Source organism: Tribolium madens, unplaced genomic scaffold, assembly GCF_015345945.1.
Source record: "Tribolium madens isolate multiple individuals breed KSU strain unplaced genomic scaffold, Tmad_KSU_1.1 Scaffold_2;HRSCAF=44;Tcas5.2_LGX, whole genome shotgun sequence".
In the NCBI taxonomy this organism is placed as follows: Eukaryota; Metazoa; Arthropoda; class Insecta; order Coleoptera; family Tenebrionidae; genus Tribolium; species Tribolium madens.
In genome coordinates, this window is record NW_025400995.1 from 3,242,323 (window position 1) to 3,263,193 (window position 20,871).

General features: G+C 35.5%; 2 protein-coding genes across 3 annotated transcripts; both read left to right on the top strand.

Annotated features, from left to right (window-relative positions):
- Positions 1-2,761: 2,761 nt before the first annotated feature.
- LOC123006554 (semaphorin-1A) lies at positions 2,762-16,397 on the top strand. Its single transcript, XM_044401127.1, has 8 exons — positions 2,762-3,015; positions 13,189-13,703; positions 13,753-13,945; positions 13,995-14,225; positions 14,277-14,711; positions 14,765-14,969; positions 15,024-15,512; positions 15,561-16,397. Exons 2-8 carry the CDS (start codon positions 13,254-13,256, stop codon positions 15,733-15,735), a joined length of 2,178 nt encoding a protein of 725 aa, XP_044257062.1. The 5' UTR covers positions 2,762-3,015; positions 13,189-13,253; the 3' UTR covers positions 15,736-16,397.
- Positions 16,398-16,717: 320 nt separating this feature from the next.
- Positions 16,718-20,156, top strand: LOC123006177 (FHIP family protein AGAP011705). Of its 2 annotated transcripts, none has more exons than XM_044400454.1 (6): positions 16,718-17,041; positions 17,094-17,284; positions 17,335-17,586; positions 17,636-18,588; positions 18,638-18,990; positions 19,042-20,156. In XM_044400454.1, the coding sequence occupies exons 1-6, from the start codon at positions 16,892-16,894 to the stop codon at positions 19,471-19,473; spliced, it is 2,331 nt and encodes a 776-aa protein (XP_044256389.1). In that variant the 5' UTR covers positions 16,718-16,891; the 3' UTR covers positions 19,474-20,156. The 2 variants fall into 2 exon arrangements, with proteins under 2 accessions (XP_044256389.1, XP_044256390.1); XM_044400455.1 differs by having other exon boundaries at positions 18,641-18,990.
- The last annotated feature ends 715 nt before the right edge of the window (positions 20,157-20,871 follow it).

Below are 20,871 nucleotides of genomic sequence, written 5' to 3' on the forward strand. Positions count from 1 at the left end.
CATGGTGACACAACTGAGAAAAATAGCTGAAACAATCTTTAAATCTATTCTCATGTGTTGTTGTTTTCTATCGTAGAATTTTTTCCGAAAAGTATTGCTTCAAGCAACTTTGAAGTTCGAACGGTTTATTTTTTGCAATTGGCTCAAATTGAAACGTGACCGATTTGGATCAAACTTATTGCATCTTTTATAAGCAAACTTCCGTTGGGAATGAGAATCGAATTATATCAAATTATTATTCAAATCCTCTTCTTATGGAAACCATCACGACGCAATGATACACAACCTCACAAAGCACTTTTATTAGACAGGCTTTAAGCCCTTGCACCTGCTTGAGAAATGTGCTTATTTTTCCCACATCCTGTATAATAAAACCACAGGGAAGCAATATTTAATTGTGAAAGAAATTATTTTCGAAAATTACAATTGTAACAATTTTTATGTTTTCTTTTCTCAAGATCGGAAACAACAAAATTCATGGTTGTATTTTACCAGTGGTTGTTTTCAGAAAGTGTTTCCACTAGAGTGGAAACGACAATACGATATTTAGAAGAAGCTGAAATTTCTATAGCAAAAATATAACATGCAAGAAAAATTTGCCATTTATTCTTTAAAGTTCCACTTCAGTAATTCATGTTTTCGTTAGTTGATTAAAAATATTGATAGCTAGTCTCTTGGTAAATTAGTTGTCCAATTGAGTGGTTACCAAGGTTTGTTTATTGTTTATTGACTGCCTTCACTCAAATTCAGAAATTGTTACAGTCAATAAAACTCCGAATTAATAAAGAAAATATTCTCTCTAATTAAGAGTGACAAAAATCAGTGTTCAGTAAAAATAGCGCGTGTGTTTGCCTTCCGGAAAAGATTATAAATATTGAATTATTCTCTTTGTGTACATAAAAAACGCAAACAATTTTATAAACATTTACTTTACTTTCAGTTTTCTAATAACATAACGTAACAGTTAAAGGTAGGTGTCGCATGAAATTGTGTTAATCGCCAATAAATTTAAATTAGGTGAAAAATAAAATTTTGGAGCGATGTAATTAAGATTGCAGTTTTGTGGGCGATTATACTCAAATTTCTCAAATTTATGGACAAAAGCACAATTTTTTTTTTCAAGATTAGTAAGCGTAGCCATATCGGACTTGATCAATATGTATACTTAATAAAAGTAACAGTAGTAACAATAATGCGTTGTATTGTGACGTTTTGCCCATTTTTGTTGATAATTCTCTATGACTTGCTTTCTATTTTAGTAATTATAAGATAATTGTTTAAGGTGACCAACTTCAGAAAATTCATTAATAAAAATAATTATAATTTATTCCAGAACACACAAAAAATAGGTCTTACTAATTTACCTATATAAAAATTTAAATATAATAATATAGAATGCAAAATATTGACATGAAAAACTAAAAACCATTTTTGGACCCTCATCTTATAATTAACATATTAATTTAATTGTTTTGTGTTAAGTTCATTTTTTTTTTCGGTATGAATTGCTTTGAGAGTTTTTTTTTTTTTTTTCATTCTCTACAAACATTTTAAAAAAGATTTTTAAGTAGGTAGTATTTCTACTTTTAGTTGTTTTTTCAAGTGAAATGACGACAAAAAGAAAACTTTAACCTGGAAAACAATTGTTTTCGCTGCAAATGAAAATCTCAAAAAACTGGACACTTAGGTGGGTTAGTCCTTAAATTGGGACAAAGCAGGACCCAAACGTAAAACAGGACAAGACAATAAAAACCTAAAAAACCTATGAGGACGGCTGATCACTTTATAATTGTTACATTTTTGGTACGAGTAGCACTAACATAAAATAAATTCATTAAAATTTGGTAGGTAATTATTTAGCGCGACACATTTTGAACTTTGTTTACGAAATTTTCGAAACGAAAGTAGTGATCCTACAATTAAAAAAAGGAATTAAGTGTGTTTTCTGTCAGAATAATCATTAAGGATCTTTTTTATTTTGCCCATCTTTTGATTGGACCTTTATTCTACAGACTTTAATTTATTGACTATTTAAGTTTAGTATAAGTAGTTTTTTTTAATTACTAGTGAGAACAGTTTTATCAAACATACATTTAAAAATTGTTATTTTTGGAGATGTGTAGTAACACAGCACTGCACATAGCAGTGGTTACGGAAATTTTAATTTTTACAATAAGTTTTACAGTAATAGAGCATGAAAGTTTTATTTTTATGATTTGAGAAAAAAAATTTCTTTAGTGATTTTTGTTTAGAAGTAAATTTTTTACAATTTGTGGTTTTAGCTGGCTGTGGTGAATATCACTAACAAAAGAGTTTATTACATTGTTACAAATTCAGACAATAAAGTTTAAGATTTTCAGAGAGATTGGTCCCACAAAATATCTTATTACAAAAATAGACGCTATTGTTATTTTTACGGTAAATAAATAAAATAATAATAATGCTAATAGTAATAGCAGCATAATGCTATATTATTTCCTCCTCCATATAGGTTTTAATAGTAGTGATAGAAATAATGGTAGTTATAAGACTTCTGGTGGCACAAGATGGCTGAAAGTGGTGTAGTGTGAAGTGCCTTTTTGGCGTAAACCCGTATTTGTTTAGTAGTTTGTTTGAAGTTGCGTTTGTGTGTGTGAGTGTAAGTCAAACAATGAATAAACTTATCAATGGTACTGCAAGTGGACTTTCGTGGCGGTCAGTTTAGTGGATTTGAAAGTTGTTACGACTTAACCCGAGTCGGTTCACGAGAGGCCAACTTAACAGTATAGTAGATCTGGTCCCGCTAGGTAGCCTAGAGCAGCGTGTACACGAGCGAAGTTTAGTATCAAGTTAAGAGTTTGTTTGGAGCGTTGTTTACGGAGCTGTACATTTAAATGTTCGCGTTCGTAGTTGTGAACAAATCGTGATTTTTGTGTCTATCTGTGGATTGTACTTTGTGTTTTTGGAGATGCTTTCCTTGGTTTTCGGATAAGTTTTGAAGCGTGGTTTCTGCCTCGGCTTGCTTGGACCCTCGACGTGAGTGCCGGTCTCAATTGTCCTATTACTTAATTTAATTTGCTGGCATTAAGGGGATAAGTAGGATAATTTGACAGTTCAATTAGAGCATCTTCATTTAACTTAGCCCACGACGCGAACGCTCTAAAGCGGGCATTATTTGGTTTGTTTTTCCTCCGTTTGCGTACCCTTTAATTCGAAACAGACGTAATTGCTATTACAAAATTCTGTCACGATTTATTCCGACTTTTTAACTTTCATTACGGTAATAATGGACACCTATTTGTTGGTATTTCGCTTTTTTAATTCATAACTAGTGTTTTGCATAGAAATGCAACGAGAAAGTGGCGCATAAGTAGGAACGACAGTTCACGGCACAAACTTATTTTTCTATTACGATACGAAAACTAAATATAAATCAGACAGTTGAATGAATTTTTAAAAATAAAACTCTCCCCGAAGTTTATATTTTTAATTAAGTCCATCACTTGACACTCAAAATTTCTTTCCGCCAAGATTGTAAAATTGTTTACCTTAAAAATTAACGAGAATATTAAAAAAACGCAGCTGTGGTGATGATAGACAGACCGAATAAAACATTTAGTATTATTGGTGTTACTAGGAGGAAGGATTTCACATCAAAATTTTTGTTTATTGGAAAAATATTTGTCGAATTGTTTTGGGTTTTGAAATGATTAAATACATGGCCAAGTGCCAATAAAATCTGCTATTGGTTTGGGTTAAAAATACCCGGCTTTTTCAATTGCTTTAATCAAAAATGTATTCAAGTGGATTAAATATCCACGTGGTCAATTTTCTGTTTCAGACCAGACGGTGTGAACTATTAACAAAAATAGAAACGAGGTTGATGTAAGTTTAGACGTCTGTGTATGGGGCGGTCGTGCAGATTGGTACTTGGGTAAAAATTACACTTGATATCGTGTAAGCGGAACATTCTGATTTTGTTCACAAAACGATCTCCGCTATAAAAGCTCCACTGTAAATCAAGTGCTTCAGACGTTTACAGTAATTTTATTATAATCCGGCCTTTTCAAGTAGGTAGCATGAACTTCCCCACTGCGTGTAATGGTAACCAAACAATCAAGTCGGTTATGTATTTTAATAAAAGTTTCGATTTGCATTGATTTTTCCGGAAAGATTCGTTCCATTTGATCATTTCTCCGCAAGTCTAGTCGTGATAAGTATTGTAAGTCCGACTTGGGCTTTTTGGAGTTTGTGGTTCCTTGAACTTTTGAAAAAATCGATGGTTAACATTTGAAGAAGTGGAATAGAGACGGAGGGCAATGATAAATTTAATACCTCACCGAGTTCGGTGGCATTTGGTTAAAGTGCATCCAAAACATGGGGGATTGATTCTTTTTATCGAGTTATGACATTTGTGTATGAATTTTCCGGCCAGGTCCGGGCAAAAATCATAACTGAGGTGTGCCGTTCGTGATGTAACAATGCTCGCCTAGAGCATTTAATAGTCGCATCTTCACAATTACGAAGAGAGCGTCGGTTTAAGGTAAATGTCGTCTTCGAGTCTATTATCGAATGTAGGTTGTGGTGCTGGCGTGGGATTTTGTCCACCTTATTATGCGACAAGTGTTGGATGTCGTTTGATCAAAGGCCAAGCCGTTTTGGTTGGGCGTAATCAAGAGAAAAACTGCCAATCAAGGACTAATACACATAATCTACTTGGGAGTTAGAGGCGTGCATTTAAATGAGCACCTTACATAAAAATCTCATTATGTATGATGTGAAAGTACTAAATTGTGCAACTTATTTTAAACTCAAAATAACCCCAGAAAACGACTTACTCAAATACTGACAGTTTTGCAACAACACCATCAGCAGTTTCTTTTAATTATAATAAATTAATAATGCATTTTTTATAAATATTTATGTGTTGCAAATGTCGATATTTAATAAATAAACAAATGTAACCATGCTGACCTTTCAACTTTCACTTGAAACTTACCTGTAATTATCTGAACATATTTAAAAATTCTTTTTAAATTGGGAAACTAAGGACAAGTGATTTTCACGTTTCCATGATTCTTGCTCAATAATTTCGCTTTAATCATGTGAATAAGTAACAATAGACTGACGTTGACTATTAAATTCTAATCCTAAACCTTGACAAACTTTTCGAACAAATCGAAAAACTCTTGTCTTTGCCTTCGGAATTTCTGAAATGCTAATTGAACCAATATAGTGATGTAATAATGTTATTATTATTAATAAACCGGTGCGTGCGTTGATTTTTAATCGGTGTTTGGCGCGCTGTAAAATATTCAACCACAGACCGTAAAATTGATTTAACTGAAATAATTAATACACTTTTTTAGAAAGTTCATTAGCTATTTTTGTTAATTATTAAATCGACGGAAGTGTAATATGGTGTTTTCTCGACGACGTTCACATGAATTTCACTTGAAGAATCACGCAAATCCTTTAATGACACTTTTTGTCAACTTCGAGCAGTTCTAAAACTGTTACAATGTATACCAAATTAAAATTAAGGGAAAAACCTTGTAGTCAATCAGTCAGTTAACGAGAATTTTCTAATGGAAAGAATCGATGAAAGTTTGTTGAGGTGTTTGCTCTTGATGTATCTAGTCTCGTAGTATTAAAAAAAGAACAAGGCCAGATGTTGCAAATTTGTTTGAAATATTCTTCGAAAATACTAGTGACGCAGAAAGAGACGTAAAATCCATGCGTGTGCATAATCGTCACGGGTGTGTTACATATATTTTTGTAATCCTTGAGGATTAATTAGCTACTTCGTGATACGGGAAAATTTAAAATGGAATAACAAGTATGTCCAGAGGCTATAGAATTAAACAAATGCACGAAACGCCCTAAGCTAATATACAAATCAAGTGTAAAAAGTACGAATTCGATGGCATCTAGAACGTTTTCGTAATCCCGCTGTTCTGCGAACGCGACTCGTTTTGGCACATTTACAAATTGTTTCGATTATTACCGATTTAAATTCATAACGGAAATAGTCGGCTTCGTGCGATAAAATCACCGCTACTTATTGGTGATCTCGCTATTGTTCGCAGCCCTCGACGTGCACTATTCATAGCCGTTCTCCCTCAACTTGCAATTTGATGACCCTCTTGCCCGACCCCTTGTTGCGTGTCGTCGTGCATTTTTGCGCCCCACATTGTATGCCCCCAGGACAAGAAATTTCTAATTTTAAATTTCAGCCAAATCGCGATGCAAATTATAGAAAGTGAACCCGAAGAACCTGAACACAATCTTCACTTCTCTCTCTCTAGTTTAATTATGAGTGAACTAATGCCCGAAGACAACATGTAGGCTCAAATGCAAATTCTAGCGGTATTCGTTTGTCTTTTCAAACAACTTGATTATAATAACACAATCTCGGGGCTCTCCGATTTGACAAGATTGTTGACCCAAATTTGCACAAACGTCAAGAATTTCGCTGTTTTATATGCATATTTGTCGCATCGTGGAAATTGTTGGAATACTGAAATGTCAAGAACGAGAACTAGATTGACCAAGGGCTAATAAATAGTCCGGAGCGCTTATAAATTAGTTCCGAAATTTTATACTGCAGCCTTGGTTTCAGTATAAAAAAAATAATGCTAAAGTTCAAAATTTGCACAGAAACCGTATAAATTATCCCAAGTGGTTCACGCTAAACCCATTTTGAGGACGTGTGTCCTGAAATTTTTAAGCACGTCATGGCGGGCCCAATTTGTCGCTGCCGCGTGTCAAAGGATGTATAAGGTGACAAGTGATAAGCTTTTTGCTTAACTGTCGCTGATACGGGTAGAATTTCAAAAATTAGCAAGAAAGTTGCGCGTGTTTCGCTTCGTTTGTTTATTGTTTCAGCACGAGGATGTACACTTGACGCACATTTCCATAAACAACATTTTAAAATATTAAATTAATTATTTTACTTTATGAGCCAATCAAGTGACTTAAAATAATGACGGTTTGACCGTTTGGAGGACTTTGACATCTATTTTTCAACTTGTAAATTGTCGTCTTTCCTTTTTAATAGTCGACTTCGTAGTAAAATAGTTTGTAATGATACATCGGCACGGCATGTAAGAAACAAACAAAACAAAACTTCACAAACGAATAAATTTAGTTATGTTTTTTAGCAACATATCATGCTGTCAAACTGACTTATATTCAAATTACTTCCCATTCGAACAATTTGTCACTTGTTAGTTATGGCCCCCTCTGGTGTGCCCTAACTGGACCATGAACTGTGACAGGTACTATATATACGTGGTTTTTTTAATTAAGGTTATTATAATTATTGACTAAAGTACCAGGAAAAAGCAAGTCCTTGAAGCCAAGTGCATAGGCTGGAAGGTATTTACGTCTCTTTTGAAAAATCTACTGATTTTAATTGCATAATTGGCAACAAGTGTGCAGATGATTTATTTTTAATGATTTGTCATTGCTTCATTGGTTTGGGTGTCGATAACCGTTGACTGAAATCATCATAGATCAGGACACCTGTTTAAATTTTTTGCTAAAGACATTAAGAAGATTTTAAATAGACAAGATTTACATGAATTTTGAATTAATTCCTGTCGCTATTTACTAAATGATAATTAGTTGGTTTTATGGTCGTGACTAAATATGTTACTGTTATTTAATAAAAACAAGTTTTTTAGAAAATTTCAAAAAACGACGGCTAAATAAATTGTTTCTGTAGGGATTGTCGGCATGTCGCATGTATTAAAAATGTAATTGTTGAAAATATGTGATTAAAGCGTTACGGTCTCTAAGCAACGACTATATCTACGATATATCACATGTATGCACGGCTGACCAGTCATTTCCAAGGTTTTACTTTCAAAATTAAAATAATCATGTAACGACTATACATGGTCATATCTAGTTCAGACGTAAAAGTTTAAATTGTCATTGAACTCGGGTTCTGCTTGTCTTCCGTTGGAGATTCGCACCATTTTAAACAACTATAGTCGGCCATTAAACATGGCGGTGACACGTGTATTGCAAGCACCATCTGCATGTCAAATTACTTATCATAATTCCAAACGCACAACTGCTACCTGTGCGGATTCCCCAAATAAACTTATTATCATTATCAATTAAAAGGCAAAGAAATGCTGGCTTCAATCCAAGTTGCAAAACAGTAGCCCTGAGCTCTTTGTTTCGTATTGTGTATACCTACACTTACTTGACATTTATACCAATCAAGTTTAACGTTTATTTTATCGTTCTGAACGATTACACGGGCCTGCGAAGTTTATGTTTTCTCAACACAACACCAATTTAAAATATGGAAAACAAGAGAAATAGTTTTAAAAGAGGTATTAAAAGTGAAGAACTGAGAAGCTTAAAAAATACAGTAAACATCTCATGTTAACGCTACTTGTTGATGTCAAAAAAAGTGCAAAGAAAATGAATTATTTATTTAGATAGAAATCGGGGATAAAACTAAAATTTTAAGTTCGTAGTTATTCACATACACTGTGTCAATTTTAAAACTTACAATCGGCAATTTCTCTCAACTGAAAAAGTTGAGTCCACCCTTGAATATAATAAAAAAAAATGAAAATTTAACATCTTCGTTTTTGAAAAATTGGAAAAATGGCTTTACCAAATAGGCTGTTGTATGACATTTTTGAAAAGCGCTTGTTATGGGCTTTCCAACGATGTATCGCAAGTAGGGTCGTGCCATCATTTAAAATTTTTAACTTAAGGTGGCTGTGGCTTGAAGGGTGGGTGGAAGAGCGTCACTTACCATGCCATTTTGATTCCCCCTAAAAACCACCGAAACGGTTTTGAGTGATTCTCAATAACTTATTTAGTTCTAAAGATATTGTCGATTGCAAGTTTTAAAATTGACTCTCTGTATATTAAAACGGCTTGTTTTATCTACGATTCTGATAGTCTCGTGTAATTCAATCCGTGTTGTAAAACCGTCAATGCAGAAGTAGGTATTGTTTTTCAAGCGGTTGCCTGCCACTTGCACTATCCAATATGTGATGATGATCATAGTTTGTCAGCAAGTATAACTGTAGGACTGGTACTACAAGTTGTTTACGGAGCGGACGTCGTGTAAGGTAAACGTACTCGGCACGTTCTGCTTTACTTCACTTAGCGTTAGAAGAACTCTGTATTAATGTAATTTATGTAAATTCAGGGAGTTCGCACCACTTATCCAACTCCCACGGATGACCTGATATAACCGATCCAGCTATCTGCCCACATAAAACATGTCTTGAGTTTCCGGTGGGAACCGCTCTCTGTGCTAACTTATATGGCTTTCGAAGATCACCTCAAGCACTCGCTTCTGATACAAACGAGATTTTGACAGATTCGTGACCGGTCTCTCCGTCATCATCTCAAGCCGATGACTCCCAGAAATCAATTCCGCTAATCACTCATTCGGGGAACAATCAAAGATCTTACTCATTCTGCCATTTTGCTTTCTCATATGACTAGACGCTCCTCTCCTGATGATGACGAAATGTTAGCACCTCGACAGATAATTACTAAATTACACATACACTTATTTAGCTACATGGCTTATAAGCTTCGACTTCTGCAAATTGATGAAAATTACACACTTGCACAGGAAAAACAACCAGATTTATTGCTGTAATCACTCCTTTTCAACAAGACTGCTTCACTTGAAAATATTTGATATGGGGAACATGAAGAGTTATGTTTCTACGATATAATCCAATTCGCGACATAATTTGTGTCACAATGATGAATTAGAGCGAAGAACCTAACACTGTGTCTTACTTCTACTTTCATTGTATTCTTTTATTTATAAATTAGTTTTGGTAATAAAAGCAAGACTGATTTAATAATTCAATGTTATACCAATCGAAAGTACTTATCACTTTTTTGTGTACCAATAATGGTTCGAGGGTTATTTTTTTATCAACTGATTTTGAAATTGTCGAGATTTGTCATTTTTGGTGTGTTCAATGTAGTCAACTGATTTCAAAGTCAGAGGCCACTGAGCGCATATGGTGGGTACATTGTCTTTGTTTGCTGGCAGCAGCGTATGTTGCTGAAGTAAACTTGTTAATAATTATAATGCTAATTAGCAATAATGTTTGTCATAAAATCGTAATGACCATGGCGGCTACTTCAGTCAGAGCCAATATATGTCAAATACAAATAGATAATGCTTGAAGCTGTGTTGTTTTTTGGAGTGTTGGCACCGTCTCAGACAACGCTCTCATTGTAGAATTACAAACAGGTACGTGTCTCTAATTTGCATTCTGGGTTGTCATCAATTGTCAATTCTGCATGTGGACTATGCACGTTCGTAAATTATAATATAAGGTTCTCGTCGACATCCACCATTATTCAAAAGTATTAACATGCAAATCAGTTACAAGAACAACATTATGCGTTGCAAGTTGGCACTTATTCAATGTTGTTTGTCGATATAAAAATTCGCATATAGGAAAGTCAACAAGTAATAGACACAACATCGATTTCGTAAATCTGCCAATCATGAAACTTTCCCCGGCATCGTTTTCTGATGGACTTTCTTTGTTGGTTCATCAGTTTAGATGTGACATTTCTTCCAGTTAATTGATTTCCCGTTGTCAAAAACATCAGACTTAACCTACTTGACTAATCACAGTTATTAGAAAAAACTAGCCAATTGTTTTAGTCGCTTGAGCGAGAATGATGACACAGTCGAGCAACACTTTCCATGGTAATGTGTGTGGTATTGAAAAAGTGGAATATCCGTGGATTGGCTCTAATGGCCTATAATTTTTATTACTAAACATCAGTAAATTTCCTGTTGACGAGTAATACAGGAAGCTGGCATCTCGCTTGTGACAATACAGTTTTATGTAAAAAAACCTTCGATTGAAATGAGAGGAAGTAGGTTTTTTGTGTCACGTGTGGTTAATGACTGTTAATCCTTCCGTTGTGTAAGAGCTTTTTGAAATCAATGGATGGGACACACTGACACACGACTGACTGTCAGTCTTTCGTCCTGTGTGTCTGCTGACTTGTGCAAAAATTGTATTAGCCAGCCAATGGGTAACAAGATGTGGCAGCTGTGTGTGCAGCGTTTGCTACTAATCTCGGTCGGGATCGAACCAAGAACAGGTTTATGCCGTCTACTATAATGAGGAACGTTGATTTTCGCGATGACTGTACATCAGTTATCAGTGAGGATCTAGTTCTCGATTCATGTAGAGATGTAGATTATAATGGTGGAGTGGGAAAAATGCTTCTTTCATTACAAGAGGGCTTTTATCCAGCTCCCACACATAATATATTGTAAATCAGCATCAAGTTTGAGACAACTAAATACACAAAACTCCCTCAGCGTTACTCCAATTACGTGACTGAAGAATGGTAGACAATTATTTATTGTTTGTGGAACGCGTTTTATTTACAATCTGGGAGAGGCAGTAATGTTATTGCATAAAACGCCATCTGTAATTTACACGCTTGCTTCAAAACAGTAGTATTACTGCTTTAATGACCCTCGGGTCTATTCATTTTAAAACCTGAGACTTGTAGATTGTAATGGGTGATAATTGGTAATTTGTTTAGTCATGGTCTCGTTGTTTACACAAATAAATCACTCATGGACTGATTGTAGTTAAATGTTTTGGTAATTAGACTTGTTGGGAACGCACACAAATCATTAAAACCCGATAACTCACGGTGGGTCGCTGGTAATATCTTTCTAAGGTCACTGATTGTTGTCATTTACCTTTGATTCGTAAAAAGTAAGAGGGAAATTCAAGGTGAGACCCAACCACAGCCGAAACAAAGATTTAAAAGGGACCTAAAAACACAACTTTTTCTGCGCCACCCATTTCAAGCGTTAAATAATGAAGCAATTGGCACGTCACGAATTATATAAAATAACAATTTAGAAACATTGAAAACTTAACAAGCATAGATATGAAAATAGTTTCGCGTTTCGCTAAAATTACAAGTAATTTCATTGCTAAAGTCATTAGACCGCGACTCGATTATTCTTACGTAAGCTAACGATTTTAGTAATTAACTAAGCTTTTTAATTATCAAGTGTTTATTAAATTTTTAACGAGATAAGGTTCTCAACCCTGGACACCATGTGTGCTTTACCTAAATTATGAAATCCTATTCTGCACACTTGGGAACTTCCGTACGCTTGCTGCGCTAAATTATTAATCGAACGGTACTCTTATTGGAACCATAAAAAACTTTCATTGTCATAATCCAAGCAATAATACATTAAAGCAGCTGCAACTTGCATTGTGTTGTATTTTTAGAGAGTGTGTTGTCTAGACCGAGCCGAGTCTCTTGGCAAACGACTTTATTCAGTTGGCAAACGTGACCACCGTTCGATTTTCAAATTACCATATTTTTTAAAACCGTAAATATTCAACTTCGATTAGCTTCAAGCTGGTTTTAAAGGATGTGACACTGTGTCATTAAATTTACTATTTAATTGGATGTGAATACACTATTGTATCGTCGTGTATCAACCAACTCAAAAAGGTAACGACCACGACCACGTCTTTCGCTTAAACTGCACAATATGACTCATAAGACGGTCTCCCAACATTACAAAAACGATCTTAAATATCGTGAGAAAGACCACCAATCTAATGCCATTAATATGTAAATCTTTAATTAATTGGCAAGGTTCAAGGTATACGTAAATCAACCAAGCTCAATCGACAGCGGCTCCCTCTTTGGCCATCTGCAGAACGTGCCGCCTGCCTCAACCATTCCATTTCGTGCAAACAATTAGCAACCCACAACCATGCCTCAAAATGATAAATTTGAACCAATCTTTCTTCTATATTATATTTTTTCGTTCAAGAAAAATACGTCATTTAGGTCCAATTTAAAAAACATTTGTTTATTTACAGTATATAGAATTTTTGACTTCAGAACGGCGTTCGTAAAATTTGTATAATGCGCGAACCAAATGAGGATAAAAATGAAATCTTGCCCAGACAGGTTTGAATAGCTTGTTAAACAGTGCCCGAAGAGTGATTACTTATAATTTAGTTTTCTCGAGCCGGCACGTAGTTCAAATAAATATTTTTTGAAAATTTTCCCAAGTCGTAGAAATTCCAAGGTTAATAATGTGGTAATTTAAAATCCATTACTTTTGACAAATTACCTCAGCACGTCTCTGGAGTCAATCAATTTATCTCTGTTTTTTTGTTACAGATTATCTTCGAGCTACAATGAAGAGGAAATTTTGAAACGCGTTTCAGACGCGTACAATCGACAAAATGTTTGGTTTCCGATTAATCTTGCAATGTAACTACGTGGTAGTGAAGATCTTGATTTGGTCGATATGTTTGATAGCGCTTTGTCATGCTTGGATGCCGGATAGTTCTTCCAAATTAATAAACCATTTCAAATCAGTTGAAAGTAAAAGCTTTACGGGGAATGCGACATTCCCTGACCACTTTATTGTCTTGAATCAAGACGAAACTTCGATATTAATAGGTGGTAGAAATAGGGTTTATAATTTAAGTATATTCGACCTCAGTGAGCGGAAAGGGGGTCGAATCGACTGGCCATCGTCCGATGCACATGGCCAGTTGTGTATTTTGAAAGGAAAAACAGACGATGACTGCCAAAACTACATTAGAATACTCTACTCTTCCGAACCGGGGAAATTAGTTATTTGTGGGACCAATTCGTATAAACCTCTTTGTCGAACGTACACATTTAAGGTATAAAAGTTCGTTTGTGCAATAGTCCACATTCATATAATAATTCTAGGATGGAAAGTATTTTGTCGAGAAAGAAGTAGAAGGGATAGGCTTGTGTCCATACAATCCGGAACACAACAGCACATCTGTCTACTACAATGGTCAATTATTTTCAGCGACTGTCGCTGATTTTTCCGGGGGCGACCCTCTAATATACCGGGAGCCCCAACGTACAGAACTTTCAGATCTCAAACAATTGAATGGTACAAAATCAAAAAAAAAAAACTCACTTTGACTAATTTGCTATTTCAGCACCAAATTTTGTAAATTCTGTGCCCTATGGAGACTACATATTTTTCTTTTACCGTGAAACCGCCGTCGAGTACATGAATTGTGGAAAAGTGATTTACTCGCGAGTCGCTAGAGTTTGCAAAGATGATAAAGGAGGTCCTCACCAGTCACGTGATCGCTGGACGTCGTTTCTCAAAGCACGTCTCAATTGTTCCATTCCCGGCGAGTATCCCTTTTACTTTGATGAAATCCGTGAGTATTGCAATTTTTTAGGTTGATTTGTATTCAACTCAATTCGTTTAGAATCAACAAGTGATATAGTCGAGGGTCGGTATAATTCCGACGAGAGCAAAAAGATAATTTATGGAATCCTGACAACTCCCATTAATGCCATCGGAGGCTCGGCAATTTGTGCGTATCAAATGGCCGACATCTTGCGAGTCTTTGAAGGAAGTTTCAAACATCAAGAAACGATCAACTCAAACTGGCTTCCGGTGCCTCAAAACCTAGTCCCTGAACCCAGACCCGGGCAGTGCGTACGAGACAGCAGGATCCTGCCAGACAAGAACGTCAACTTTATTAAGACCCACTCTTTGATGGAAGAAGCCGTTCCGGCTCTTTTCGGAAAACCAGTTCTGGTCCGAGTGAGTCTACAGTATCGGTTTACAGCCATAACAGTGGATCCACAAGTGAAAACAATCAATAATCAGTATCTCGATGTTTTGTATATCGGAACAGGTGAGTTGATGATTCTTGACTCGATTCGATCATATCGTGGGTGATTATTATAGATGATGGGAAGGTACTAAAAGCTGTTAATATACCAAACGCGGACACCGCTAAAGCGATTGTTATATCGGAAAATACCGTACTACCTCACGGAGCTCCTGTAAAACAGCTGAAGATCGCTCCCGGTTATGGAAAAGTTGTTGTGGTCGGGAAAGACGAAATCAGACTTGCTAATCTCAATCATTGTGCAAGCAAAACGCGGTGCAAGTAATTACTATCCAATGTATTGTTTTTGTGATAAACTATAACTGTTTTTTCTAGGGATTGTGTGGAATTGCAAGACCCACATTGTGCTTGGGATGCCAAACAAAACTTATGTGTCAGTATTGACACTGTCACTTCTTATCGTTTCCTGATCCAGGACGTAGTTCGTGGCGATGACAATAAATGTTGGTCGCCTCAAACAGATAGAAAAACTGTGATTAAGAATAAACCTGCCAGCGAGGTTGAGAAAGAAATTACGAACTCCATTGATGAAAAAGAGCTCGATTTAAGCGATCCACTTATCAAAACAGGTCTCGATGACGATTCCGATTGTGATCCAGTCAGTGAGAACAGCATAGGCGGATGCGCTGTTCGCCAGCAACTTGTTATATACACAGCGGGGACTTTGCATATTGTTGTGGTCGTCGTCAGTATCGTGGGTTTATTTCTTGGCTTTATAGCAGGATATTTATTTTCGCAAAAATTTCACTCGCATTCGCAATATCCTGAGGCGCCGTTTATAGAACAGCACAATCATTTGGAAAGGTTGGTTCTTTGTCCTTTCGGGGCGACACTTTACTGATTTCTTTATAGATTAAGCGCCAACCAGACGGGGTATTTGACTCCGAGAGCCAATAAAGCGGTCAATTTGGTAGTGAACGTCTCGAGTAGTACGCCGCCGCCGAAAAAGGACAATCTCGACGTCAGCAAAGACTTGAATATTGCAAGTGATGGGACTTTGCAAAAAATCAAGAAGACTTACATTTAAGTGCGATTTTTCTACTACGTGAATGTACCTGTGGTGATGGAGGGGGCCATTACGGGAATTTCCTTGATGTTCTGGCAGCAAACTCACGCTCAATGCTAACGACGTAAAGTTTTATTTACGTTTTTTAATTGTTTTATTCGTAATTTTTATGTATAATGACTGTGCGACAAATGTGTTTTTGTGATATTCACTAGAGGCATATGACCTAACTTACACTATAATGGAACATGTTTTTTACAGTATTGTCAAGTATTAAAAGTAGCAGGAAATGAAATTTTTATATCGAAAAATCAATACCATTAAAATATATTTGTGTAACGGTGTCTCTGTTATATTCTGTTGCTAATTTTAGATATATGAAGCTCTATTGTAAATAACTAGGTCGTTCATAGGTGATGTTAATTTAAGTTATAAAATTAAGTATGAAATTATTTCAATCTGTTTGGCTGTGAATTGTAGGTCTAAAAAGTATATCATGTTGCCTTTTATAGTGCCTATTTTTTTTTATTTGGCAGTCACACAGAGGGAAAATCTGCAATTTTTAGTAAATACAAAATGTACAAATTTTAGAGATAAGTGAAAGAGACTATTACATTCCTTAGCTTATGTATATTTGTATCATTTGTTTTAAGCGAATAAATAATAAACAAACTCATAATTTATTCAACTCGTATTTTACAAAATAGACACTAGTAGCTTGCAAATTTTCATAAATCCGCCTGAAAAAGACGATCAACCAAACGTTCGCCATCTTGGGTTGAAGAGTCAAATCAACCAAAGATGGTGTATATTTGTATCATTTGTTTTAAGCAAATAAATAATAAACGAATTAAGCGAATAAAAATAAACCCTAGTAGGTTGCAAATTTTCATAAATCCACCTGAAAAAGTGATCAACCAAACGGGTTGATGAGCCAAATCACCCAAAGATGGTGACATCCGGGTCACGTGGGCGTTTTGACGTATCTTAGTTCGGACTCAAACCGGAGAAAGTGGTCCGTCAAAAAATGCGTAAATACCAGCATTATGTTATCTATAATTTAAATGAAGTGTATTGAAATGAGATAAATAAGTTTATTGAATTGGTGTTATTAATAATAACTTGATGGGGTACGAGCAGTATGGTATTTCAGCGGGTTAACTAGAAGTCGACAAAAATGGAGTGGATACGCAGTGGGTACAACATGTTAAATAAGCAGCCGCGGGCTTTGATGGGCAGCACAATGGAAGAATGCGACCCCCAAGCTTGCTACGACAGTTTCAAAGAACACTGGCATCAAGCTTTAAAGATCATCAATCGGACCCAGGTTTTGACAAAAGAAAAAGTGAGGTTACGTTACTTGTCAATGTGAATTCTAGCAATTGCCTAAAAATGATGATGTTCTGGGGGTTGTCAACCATTTGGAGCAGATGGTGACGCTTCTGTTGTACGATATGAAGAAAATTGACCAGCTCAGAGTTCCAATTTCGTCATCTTCTCAGTGTCTGGAATACATGCTTGCTGAAAATATCCTTGACAAGTTGTTTGAATGGGGCGTCCGTGCTGGAAAGTACGTCACTACGAAACGCAAAATGTGTCACTGATATCACTATTTCGTAGATTTAAGGACGCTGTAAGGTGCGAACAGTTGAAGTTGTATGAAGTTTTGATCAGTAGATCCAGACACGTCCTTTTAGTCCATGAACCGTTTCTTAGGCCAATGTTGAAACTACTCAACTCCTGTAAAGATGAATTGTTTTCCAGAGACATAGAAAAACTTCTTGTCGACTTACTAAATCAATTGTGCGCTCTCTTAATGCAAAATGTTGATTTAATTGATTTATTTTTCCAGAAGAATGAAAATAATTCAAGGTAAATAACAAGTTTTAAGTAATGTCAATACTGGAGTTGTCAATTGTAGGTTTATAATTTTCTTGCTGTTAATACCGTTTGTGCATCGCGAGGATTCAATAGGGATGAGGGCTAGAGACGGTTTGTTGCTCTGCATGTCGCTGTCAAAGAAAAATAAAGACGTCGCTACTTACATAGTAGAGCGGTCAAATTTTGCAGTGTTAGCTGCCAGCGGTTTAAACGGTTTATATTCTTTGTTACCAAATATTCTGGACGATATATCAGTACCTGATTGGCGTCGCTTAACTCCCGATGACGTAAACGACATTAAGGGTTTATCAACATTTGTAACATCGTTGGAGTTTAGCAATGCTGTAGCACAAGTCGCACATCCCATGATTAGAAAACAACTACAAGAATTTTTATTTCGCGGTTTTTTGATACCCGTCTTAGGTCCTGCGCTTTTACAAACTAATACTGACGAGCAAGTAGCCGCTACCGCTTATTTAGAATTAATTTTACGCACAGTAACGCAACCGGGTCTTTTATATGCTTTATTAAAATTTCTGATAAATATGGATTACGATGGACAAAGACTCTTGAACATATTAATACAACGAATTAATTCCGCATCTGAGTTGTGCCTAGTTTCTTTGTCGTTATTTGAAACCATGGTTAACTTAAATTGTGAGGATATGATGCTTGAGTTGGTTTTCCAACATTTGCAACCGTGTCTGCACTTGATGTTGTCTCAAAGAAGAATGTTGTTGCCATTAGACCCCCATTGTCAGAGTTTTGAAAAATTGTTAAATCTAGCACCGACTTGTTGTGATTTACCAACATCACCTCGAACTGATAACATACATTGGAATCACTATGGGGGACAACAAAGCCTCTGCGGAAAATACCACGCGTATTTGTACGACGCCAGGAATAAAATTGCAAGCTGTCAAGCGGCGTGTCAGTCTTGGAATAATTCTTATACGGGTTGTGATGAAATTCTTCAAGATCCAAGCAATACAGGTAAGTCGTCACCGATTATTTCGAGCAAATGCAAGTGGTTGCGTTTCAGAAGAAAATTGTAATAGTTTATCTTCTTTGGGCGAAAGTAGTGGTTACGAAAGTTTGAAAATAAAAATTGACGACTCGGATGAAATCCCAGTTTGGCAAATATCGTCGAATAAAGTTAAAAAGAGCACTCCTGTGGTCATAGATAACGATCATTTGAACAGTTCTGGAAGTGCGGGACTTTTCTTGACTATTCTCCTTGAAAAACTGAAAAATTTTCTTTCAAATTCGTTTTATATCAATTTGCATGTGACTGGTTTAATCTCAAGGTTGGCGGTGTACCCCCAACCCCTCTTGCGGACTTATCTATTAGACGACAGCTTGGTGTTGCAACCGAACGTGCCATCATTATTTCAAGTGAGTATTTTATCAGTTGCTTATCGTTTATTATTTATCGTTTGTGTTTAGATTATTGGTTCTTTGAAACAAAGCATTGATGAGTATATGAATAGGCGTTCTGATAGCGCAAGTCTGATAAGGGCAGCGAAAGACTTTCTTGTCGATAGAGAAACGAGACTAATAAATGCGCGGCGTAACACTTTAGAAAAATCATCTTCGTTTAATATGGAACCGGAACCGTTCCAACGGAACGAACCGAAACGCCGGAGCCTGAATTTGCCATCGTTTACGAAAATGTTAGGTCGAAGACCGAGTCAAGTCGCCGAAAACAGCGTTGCGATGGTTCCCACTGAAGAATACAGTTGTAATTTACTCTATCCGAAATTTAACGAAGCACAACATGTTGCATTATGCGCTGTTTTGCTGGACGAATGGGTCAAAGAACTGGCCGCTCTTGCTCAAGAACACACAATCGCCCAACTTGCCGCCCTTTTTAAATAGTCATTTTATTGTTGCAATGTTTTTAACAATCGATTTCATAAATCATTAGCGACCGATAGCAATTTTTTAACAATGGGTTCGCTGTATTCGCTAAAAATTGTTTTTGTGTTAGTGTGGCTTTTTAGTGATATATGGCGAACTTCATCATTCAGTTAGAGAACATATCGTTCAGGCGCCCATAATTTGTTATTGAAAACCTACTTGTTATGATGTGTTTAAGTAATTTTTTAAAAAATGTCTGTGATCTCTATTTAAAAATAAGAAAATTTTATACAAACACGTTAATAATGTTACTACAACCTCATCGTCAATTTTGCTGTGCATTTTTCATTGAAACCTATGTATATTTTATTTATTTTAACTTTGTAGCATACAGGTCTACATTTGATATTTTAACCTATTTTAAGTTGAATACCCTGTCTGATAAAATTAAATGAAATTAAAAAGTATGAACAAAAAATATTGCAATTCAATTTTTCCTCACGCAAATGCAACCGTCTTTAATTTTGCAGCACGAGCAAAAAGTAAAAAACAGAATTTTGTAATTGTAATGTCTTAAACTGAGGTATTTCGTTAAAATATCAGTGTGCCCTACGTGCTACTTGATTTTATATGTAATATAATACTTCAAAGATGTGGCAAGGGAGAGTTGTATGTTTTTAAATAAACTGTATTACTAGTTACATAGTTACTTCAGTATTTATCCGGGTGATTGTAATTTTCGATCTTATCAAAAGATTTAACCAATATTTTGTTATACAAACGCGCTCTAAATAGCATTGCCAACGTTTGGTTATTTTCACCAAATCCCATAGCAATATCTGATTGTAGATAGTTGTTGTTTCAGGAAAATGGCAATGTGTTTTGTTGGTGGCCTATATTACAACTCTGTAACATAGTTTATAATCAAGATTTATAAAGTAAGAAGGTTGCCTCGTAGCTTTGCACCAATCACTTGTGCGCATTATTTGCGCGAATTGACGTCACTAGAGGTTTCGTTCAAAAATAGGATAAATAACCATATTATTAAGTTAAAAAACTAGAACTCCGTAAAATAAATACTGATAAAATATTTTTTATTAACGGTAAAATACACTGATAAAAAAATATAAATTTATTTTGCTAAAACTTGCAATATTTTAATTTATAATTTTATTCATTTTTTCTTTGTTAGTTTATCAGAAATTTTCTTGATACCTATTTATCGCAGAACACTGGTCTTTTTTGTATATGATAGAAAATTAAATTTTCTTTCCAATGGTATCAAACATAAGTGGTTATCACCAAGAAGTCCGGAGTTACTTTGAACAGACCGCTCCGGGTGCCAAAAATCGACCAAAATCCAGACAAAAATCAAAAAAATTTTAACTTTAAAATGGATCCATATAACGTTTTTTA